This window comes from Mastomys coucha, unplaced genomic scaffold (assembly GCF_008632895.1).
Source record: "Mastomys coucha isolate ucsf_1 unplaced genomic scaffold, UCSF_Mcou_1 pScaffold23, whole genome shotgun sequence".
Taxonomy (NCBI): Eukaryota; Metazoa; Chordata; class Mammalia; order Rodentia; family Muridae; genus Mastomys; species Mastomys coucha.
Genome location: NW_022196906.1, coordinates 32,215,984 through 32,225,726, shown reverse-complemented (window position 1 = coordinate 32,225,726; position 9,743 = coordinate 32,215,984). Strand labels below are relative to the sequence as shown.

Here is a 9,743-nt window from a genome sequence, read left to right as displayed (position 1 = left end):
ACAAAAAACAAATATATATATTTGGTTTGAAATTTCAAGATATTTTCTGAACAGTTTGTGTAACTTTAACTTCATAATACTGTATGAGAATTCTAGTTGTTTTACATATGCGTATGTAATTAATATTGTCAGCTTTGTTACTGAGATAACTGTTTCAAATCAATATTAGAAGCCATGCTGCTGTGTGGAAAGATAACTTTACACATTTACTATATAGGCTGTTCAGAAGAATGCTATAAACTTCCTTTTGTATGATATGAAAGCCTTCAAAAAACCCTAATAAAAATAACAACTATTAAAAAACCCTTGTAATGAAATGACTTAAAATATAATAAAATACTCAATTAATACATGAAATCCAGTTGCTTTGTATATAAGAGTAACAAACATTTTAAATTAAAAATATAATATCATTGATGTGAATTTAAAAAATTAGATATACAACAACCTATCAGTTGTGGGTAGAAATCTACTGAAGCATAGATAGAACATATAATCATGTGAATGTAAAATGTCCTCTAAAGACTCACATGCTTGACTGGCTTCTCTAAGCTGGTTGTACTGTTTTTGGTGACTATGACCTCACTAGAAAAAGTAGATTACCATGGGAAGGCTTTGAAGGTTGTATCTACTTGGAGTTCTGGCTCAAGCTCTTTGTATTCTGGTTAAAGGTATGTAAGTTGTGGTTTCTGCATGTTCCTGCTTCTATAGTCAAATGGCATTTAATCTATGCTGTGCTTTCTCTGCAAAGACAGCAAAATCTCATGAAATTCTCAGAAGAATTAAATCTTTATGCCCTTAAATTTTCTTTGTTATATATTTTACCATAATAATTATGATGAAAAAAGTAACATACAATTTTTATATGTATAAAATATATGAATTGGTCCTACAGTCTTCTGTATTCTAAGCAAGAATTCTAACACCATCCAAAACTCACATCCTTTTTTTTGCAAATCCCTTTTAATATGTCTATGCATTTATTAAGTATACAGAAGGTATATGGAGCTATAATTACATGTAAACAAGGATCACTGAATTCTACATCTATACTGTTAAAAAATGGAAAGGCCTAGATATAAACTCATATTACTTGAATGCTATTCCCCCTCTTTCAAATTATCTATAGAGTTTGCTATCAACCTAGCAGTCTATGTATGCATGTATGTATGTATGTATGTATGTATCTATCTATCTATCTATCTATCTATCTATCTATATATCGATATATCTATCTATCTATCTATCTCTAGTCTATCTTTCCTCTATCTATCATGTATGTATCTATTATCTACCTATCTTGTAGAGTTTGAAACCTGTGATCGGATGTTTATTACTTAAATCAATGATTCCCAGAAAGCTACACATAGTAAGTGAACAGTACTCTGAATACTCCTTTGTAGAATTATAATGAGAATGACAAAGGGGACCACTCAGTACTCTATCCTGGGAACTAGATAGTCCCTGATGGGAAATTATAAACTGAATAGGACTTTGAATCTCAAGAGATTCAACCTCAGTTTTACAGCTTTTGATATAAATAAAGATAAACTCAGTAAGTTTTGCCCTCAAGGGGCATATCCCACAGGGAGAATATTATAAAGAAGTGAATTCTTTTTTATACTTATTCCCAAAAACCTTGACCTTCAGATTTTCATTTGAATAAGGTAGTGTTTTGAAGACTCATATAATATTGCCTTTTTAAATGTTGAGTATGTAGTAAGAACATTCTACAGAAATTCCATTTCCTGCAATGAACCTCTTCTAGCAAGTCAGAGATTATCTGTACTGGTTGCAATTACCCAGTTTACTTTGTGAGCAGTGAGAAGGAAGGTACCCATTGCTCCTAATGCAAGAAAGTTTCTAGATGACTATAGGTAAGTACTGAATTTTTGTCTTAACAGTTTCACTTGAAATTCTGAGTTTCATAAATCTTGGACTTTGGAAGAAAATAATTCAGTTCTAATTATTAGTGGTAAAAACCAAAAGAAAGAAAAGAAGTTATATTTTGAGTTACTGAAGGTCATTTACCATCTTTCTTCCTGGACACATATCATGAGTAGAGAAAAGGAAATAGGGATTACATAGGAATCAACATGAGAGTATTCAGAGAACCATTCACTTACCATGTGTAGCTTTTCTGAGCATCATTGATTGAAGTAATAAAAGCTCTTTCGAGGTTAAGCCATGTATATTTTAAAACTCGAGCTTAGAAATCAGTAAATCAAACTTTTCACTTAGAGTGAAAGGTGAATTATGGTTTAGAGTTGATTTCTATACTTATTCTTACAGATGCCACACATGATGCAAATGATAATGGAAAATGATTCTTCTGTGTCCGAGTTTATTCTTATGGGACTGACAGACCAACCTGAGCTCCAGCTCCCACTATTTTTTCTGTTCTTGATGAACTACACAGCCACTGTGATGGGCAACTTAAGCTTAATGAGTCTCATTTTCTTAAATTCAAACCTTCACACCCCCATGTACTTTTTCATCTTCAATTTGTCCTTCATTGATTTTTGTTATTCATTTGTTTTTACCCCCAAAATGCTAATGAGTTTTGTTTTACAGAAGAACACCATCTCCTTCAGAGGATGCATGACTCAGTTGTTTTTCTTCTGCTTTTTTGTGAACTCTGAGAGTTATGTACTGACAGCCATGGCCTATGATCGTTATGTGGCCATCTGTCAGCCACTTATGTACAAGGTTGTTATGTCACCTAGGATATGTCTTATTCTGATGTTTGGTTCTTACTTGATGGGGTTTGCTGGGGCCATGGCTCACACAGGATGTATGATCAGGCTCAGCTTTTGTGATTCTAACATCATCAACCACTACATGTGTGACATCTTCCCTCTTCTCCAGCTCTCTTGCAGTAGCATCTATGTGAATGAACTTGTGAGCTTTGTTGTGGTGGGTACGGTTATCACTTTATCTAGCCTAATTATCTTAATCTCTTATGCTATGATTCTTTTCAATATCATTCATATGTCATCAGGTAAAGGTTGGTCCAAAGCCATGGGAACCTGTGGGTCTCACATCATAACTGTTAGTCTCTTTTATGGATCTGGGCTGCTTGCTTATGTCAAACCATCATCTGCTGAAACTGTGGGTCAGGGGAAAATTTTCTCAGTCTTTTATACATTTTTGGTCCCCATGCTGAATCCTCTTATTTACAGCCTCAGGAACAAGGATGTCAAACTTGCTGTAAAGAGAACCATGAGGAGATTCACAAAATGATCAATCTAGTGTTTTTTGTCTTAGATTTATTTCTGTTTGTCTTCTGTTTTTCTCTCATTTTTTGTTTGTGTTTTTCATAACCTTTTATGGTTTTTCTTCTCATGTTTCTACTGTATAACTAAGTTTTCTAAGTTTTCTACAGTATCATTTTCCTTCTACTATGCAATGTTACTTGTATATGACCATTCTTTGTTAATTTGTAGTCACTTATTCATTTGCATTTGTATTTCATTTGTTCATGTCTATTACTTATTTTAGATTAAATCCTGTTGTATTAGCTTATTTTAGTTAAGGACAATATTACCTACTACTTTTTCTTGTATACAATTTTTACTACAGAATATCTCAAACTGATTTCTTTCTTGATGGTTTGTTGTAATTTTGTGTGTACATTTCCTTATTTGGTGGGTTTGTTTTCTACATGTTCAATAACACAGATAAGAGGTGACACACTTGTCAAAGTTTCAACAATTTTCAGGTTATTTTGCTACTAGTTTCTTTTCAAATATTTGTGTGGTCTTTATTTGTTTTTCACTTTTTACTATTTGTATATATCTAGAAATCATACAGGAGAAATTACATGTAGTAAAAAATTGGAACCTATGAGTAAATAAAACACATTTTCATAAGACATAGATTTTGCCAACAGTAATGATGATTAGTATCTATTGAGTTATTATATGCTAGACTCTGTTCTAAGGACTTTTTTAAAAAAGATAACTCTTTAATACATTAAACTACTATCATTGCTTTTATTTTGAAATGAGGAAACTAAGACAAAGAGAGATTCAAGTACTTTTTAAGGGTATGCATAGCTGCTTAGTGGTAGGTCTGTAATCTGATTTGGAGTATATTAGACAAATTTTGCTAAGAAACCCATCCATATATATTACTTGTAGAAGATGAGACTTACACTAGAAGTCCATTAAGAAGTTGCTAGAATTTTGTATTAAAGGCTTTTAGCTTCAAGTTTGTAAGGGCATTATGTAATGTATTTAAACCTGGGTATATTTTTTGTTGTTATTTGAGTATGTATTAAATCTACTTCTCTGCCCAAGTCTCTCAGACCCCACTGTTATAACAACAAAGCATTCTGGTATTTCACAGGAGTAGAATTGAAAATGTTGCTTTTTCTTCCAGATATGCGGACTATATCTGTAACTTTTTAAAACCATTGTGTTCAATTTTGGTCAGAAAACATTGTCATAATGTCTATTCCATTTTCCTTGTCATACTGTTGTTCTTATTTAAAACAAGTATTTAGATCTGAATAATTGAACTACAGCTAGGCTAATTAATTAATTCATTAAGGTTTATTACTGTAGTACATGAATGGTGTTGTTTATGAGTTTGATTCAGAAGACCAGGAATAATCTCTTTCTGTCCCTATCTCCTACTCCCTCTTTATATATTGCTATCTCTTTCTCTATCTTATATATGTCATACTGAACAAAATTGTTATGAAATTATAGGACTTCAAAATAAACTTCATTATTATAGTCTACATAATAATGTACTTTAAATGTGATACAAATAATAATATAGAAGTTAATGTTGTATTCAAAGAAGAAGAAAATATATTGCAAAGTAACTGAATTTCTAGAGAATTGTTTCAAAATGATTCAAAAACTAAGGTATCTATAAGAATATGAACCCAGCTAAGATGTATAGTAGAGAACTTTTCTGTCAGATTTTGATGGTCAAATGAAAAAGTACATATATTATTAATGTTGTCACATAATAAAGTGGTGTACTCATGGTGAGCTACATAATAACTTAGTGATTGTTTTTCTGACATGATGAAGTATTGGAGTTTGGTTAGGTTGTCATAGTGAGTAATGTTACTATTACCAAAGTGAAATACGCACTTTAAGAAGCCTGTTAGGACTCCATTATCTTCATGAGATAAGATTTTAGGAGAGATTCCTGATTTTAAGTTGTGTTGGTGTGTTTAGGGCTTGCTGTGGTGGGAGAACTGGGTTCTGATGAAGCCCACATATTTTGGCTTCTGTTACTTATGGTCTTGCACTTTCTTTTTGGCATCTGGAAATTCCTGGTGTTTGTTGGTCTGGGTGACTGTATGGAGTCTGCCTCTTTTGCCCCTGGTTTGCTTCAGGTCTACTGGTAGGCCTGCAGCCCTGGCTATATCAGACCACCTGTGGGGCCTTCAGGGATAGAAATGGAGAGGAGCCTGAGGAAAAGCAGGTCCAGAGACAGGCCCAAAATGGGATCTAGTTCAAGAGGATGTCCCAAGGTCTAACACTATTACTGCAGTTGTGAAAGACTCACAAACAGGGACCTATCATGACTGCCCTCTGAAAGACCCAACAATCAGCTGAAAGAGTCAGATACAGATATTTGTACCAAACCAATGAACAGAAGCTGCTGACCCCTGTGGTTGAATTAGGGAAGGCTGTAAAAAGCTGAGGAGAACGGTGATCCTACAGGAGGATCAACAGTCCCAATTAATCTGGACTCCTGAGATCTTTCAAACACTGGACCACCAAACAAATAGCATACACCAGCTGATAGGAGGCCCCCAACATGCATACAGTAGAGGACTTCTGGATCTGTGTTCATTCAGAGATGATGCACATAACCCTCAAGAGACTGGAGGCCCCAGGGAATTTAGAGGTCAGGTGGAGTGGGAGGTAGGGACATCCACGTGGAGACAGTGGGTAGAGAGGAAGTATGGGATGTGAAAAATTTGGAAGGTGGATCAGAACAGTAGAAGTGTAGATGGGTTGGGGGATAAGATATGGAATGTAAAAAAAAAAAAGAAAAAAGTCAAAAGCAATTTTTAGGGAAAAAACAGATGCTATCTATTTATTTGGAAAAATAATTTTCTATAATTTAGACATTTAACAATTTATATTGCACAACACTATCATTGGAAAGAAATAATTTTACTTATTGATAATTTCTAGTACCAACAAAGGAGAGAAAATATATAATTTTTGTCTTATTTAGACTTGCTTAATTTACTTAATAAGACCACCATCAGTTGTATTCAGTTTACTATACATAAAATAACTTCAATCCTTTTTAGAGCTGATAAAAATTCACTGTGTGAATAAATTTTATCTTTACCCATTCTATGTCACCTAATTTGCTTCCATTATTTATTTAAAATAGTGTATTTGTAGAATATTGGCTTGAAATTTGGATAAATATGAAAAAGTGGTAGAGCTGTGTCATACAGTGGATTTATAACTATTAGGGTGAGAAACCTCTATACTGAATTTTTATTGGATATTTTATTTATTTACATTTCAAATGCTATCTCCTTTCCCAGTTTCCCATCTGCAAACTCCCTAACCCATCCCCACTGACCTTGCTTCTATGAGGATGCTTCCCTACCTACCCACCCACTCACTCCTGCCTCAATGCCCTAGCATTCCTCTACCCTGGGGCATGAAGGATTCTTAGGACAAAGGACCTCCCCTCCCACTGCTGCCAGATAAGGCCCTTTCAGCTCCTTCAGTCCTTCCACTAACTCCACCATTGGGTTCCTGTACTCAGTCCGATGGTTGCCTGAGAGCATCAGCATCTGTATTTGTCAGGATCTGGAAGAGCCTCTCACAGCTGTATCAAGCTCCTGTCAGTAAGCACTTCTTGGCACACTCAATAGTATCTGGGTTTGGTGTCTGCATGGATGGATCTGCAGGTGGGGCAGTCTCTGGATGGCCTTTCCTTCAGTCTATGTTCTACTCTTTGTTCCTATATCACAGAGTTTGGTAAATAGCAACTACCTGTTGGTAAAGCACTACATGGCAATGACCCACAAAGGTCTTAGGGATGTCACTGCAAATTGAAACGCTTGTATTTGCAAGGCATGCTCCCAAGAGATCAGGCTTTGTTGCTAGACAACTTACAAAATTAATTCAATAGTAATAACATTAGCTAATTAGAGGTATGCAATATTGTTTTCTTTTATTGTTTGCGAATTTTATACACTTATACATGTATTTTTATGAAGTTCTTCCCTGATGTCTTTTCTTCCAGTTTTTTCTTATCTTTCTACCACTGTATCCCTGAAATCCATTTGTTCTTTTCCATTTCTTAAATCATTGTGTCCACTCAGAACTGCCTGTATTATACACACGTGAGGGCCAGGTACTTGAAAGTAGGTAGCCTCTCAAATGCTTCATCCTTGAAACTGGTCATGTTTCTCAAAGTACCCATAGATGCCAATTGTTATCCACCTAGAGGTAGCATTCATGACCATAACCTTCCTCTTGTCTTCAATTTTTTCAGGCTTGATTTTACTCAGTTCTTATGTATACTCCTGTTACCACTGTGAATTCTCTTAGAACAGCCTGAGAACATTGTTTTAATGTAGTCATCTATAACCTCTAGATCTTACAGTTTTTCTACCCCTATTTCCCTAATGATTCCTAATACTTGGGTGAAGGGTAGGATGTGGAGTTTCCATTTAGGACTGAGAACACCAATTTCCTTACTTTCCTTACCTTTTGATCAGCTATAAATATCTATATTAATCTCAGTTTACTGCTAAAAGAAGCATCTCTGATGAAGGGTGACAGACTCACTAATCCATTAGTATAATGAAAAGACATTAGGAGTCAGTTTAAGGCTATAACTACAGCAAAAAATAGTCATAGCTACATTGCTAAGACCTATAATCATATATATAACCTCAGTAGTTGTATCCAAAACCATGCTAGGAATGACTTCTGTCTTTGGAAGAAGCCTTCAAGCCAATCCAAAAAGTGTTTTTTATTCCTATAACAATCTTCTTTGCCAATATTGCATCAGTAGGAATGTTCTGACAATTCAGCCATTACTGTAGCTTTCATGATTCATACCTAGGTAAAACTGATTATTACATTGTCCGGTAATAGTGTATATAGACTTATACACTATATATAGTGTATATAACTCTATAAAAGCTGGAAAGCATGGCATTCATATTCCAAAGTGCTACACAAAAAAGACAAACTTTCAAAATACGACACAACACACCTATCCCTTTAAATCATTCAGAATAACTGAGAAACAGCTATGAGAAAAGAATAATTTTCTCACCAGCCTTTGACTCATGGTGAGGGAAATAGGTGCTTATGATGAATTTGTGTAATACAAGTAGAATTATCATGTCCTTTTCAGCACTGTGTGTTTTGAATTGTATGTAGATGAATATAATCTAATTTGCTTGTTTTCATGTAAGAAATTACCAAATACTAAAAAAGGCAAGTACAAAACTCCACATATGTACATATGGATTTTTTCTTTTTTCTTTTTTTATTAGATATTTTCTTTATTTACATGTAAATTTCTCCTTTCAGTTTCCCCTCCAAAAGATAAAGAAATACACAAAAACAACAAAAGCAAACCCCTGTTGCCTCCCCCCTCCCCATGCCTGTCACCCAACCCTTTCCCACTTATTAGCCCTGGCATTCCCCTACATTGGGGCACAGAACCTTCACAGGGCCGAGGTCCTCTCCTCCTATTGATGATCGAATTTGCAATCCTCTACTATACACATACTGCCAGAACAATCAGACCCCAGCATGTGCAGTCCTTGGTTGGTGGTTGAGACCCTGGGAGCTCTGAGAGTACTAGTTAGTTCATATTGTTGTAAATCCTAAGGGGCTGTAAACCCCTCAGCTCCATTGGTCCTTTCTCTAACTCCTTCACTGGGGACCCTGTACTCAGTTCAATGGATGGCTGTGAGACTCTACATCTGTATTAGTCAGGTACTGTCAGAGACTCTCAGGAGATAGCTATATTTAGGCTGGCTTACCCTTCCTTCAGTCTCTGCTCCATAGTTAATCTCTGCAACTCCTTCTGTGGGTATTTGTTTCCCCCTTTTAGGAAGGAATGAAATGTCCACCTTTTGGTCTTCCTTCTTCTTGAGTTCTTGTGGTTTGTGGGTTGTTCTTGTATTCCAAACTTCTGGACTAATAACCACTTATCAGAGAGTGCATACCGTGTTTGTTCTTTTGTGATTGGATTACCTCACTCAGGATGATATTCTCCAGATCCATCCATTTCCCGAAGAATTTCATAAATTTATTGTTTTTAATAGCTGAGTAGTACTCCATTGTGTAGGTGTACCACAATTTCTGTATCCACTCCTCTGTTGAGGGACATCTGGGTTGTTTCCAGGTTCTGGCTATTATAAATAAGGCTGCTATGAACATGGTGGAACATGTGTCCTTATTACATGTTGCAGTATCTTTTGGGTATATGCCCAGGAGTGGTATACCCGGGTCCTCCAGTAGAACTATGTCCATTTTCTGGAGGAACCGCCAAACTGATTTTCAGAGTGGTTGTACCAGTTTCTAATCCCACCAGCAATGAAGTAATGTTCCTCTTTCTCCACAACCTCTCCAGCATCTGTTGTCACCTGAGTTTTTTATCCTAGCCATTCTGACTGGTGTGAGGTGGAAACTCAGGGTTGTTTTCATTTGTATTTCCCTGATGACTAAGGATGTTGAACATTTCTTTAGGTGCTTCTCAGCCATTCGGTGTTC

General features: G+C 35.5%; 1 protein-coding gene across 2 annotated transcripts; it reads left to right on the top strand.

Annotated features, from left to right (window-relative positions):
* The first annotated feature begins 2,286 nt into the window (after window positions 1–2,286).
* On the top strand, window positions 2,287–6,213 carry LOC116072140 (olfactory receptor 143-like). Of its 2 annotated transcripts, XM_031343430.1 has the most exons (2): window positions 2,293–3,229; window positions 6,185–6,213. In XM_031343430.1, exons 1-2 carry the CDS (start codon window positions 2,293–2,295, stop codon window positions 6,211–6,213), a joined length of 966 nt encoding a protein of 321 aa, XP_031199290.1. The 2 variants fall into 2 exon arrangements, with proteins under 2 accessions (XP_031199291.1, XP_031199290.1); XM_031343431.1 differs by lacking the exon at window positions 6,185–6,213 and having other exon boundaries at window positions 2,287–3,243.
* Window positions 6,214–9,743: the final 3,530 nt, after the last annotated feature.

Excerpts from the sequence above, each read along its gene's own strand:
- LOC116072140 (XM_031343430.1), top strand. The coding sequence starts at position 2,293 with ATGCCACACATGATGCAAATGATAATGGAAAATGATTCTTCTGTGTCC. Across the intron at positions 3,230-6,184 it reads TGTAAAGAGAACCATGAGGA|AGAAAATATATAATTTTTGT; the intron begins GATTCACAAAAT and ends CCAACAAAGGAG.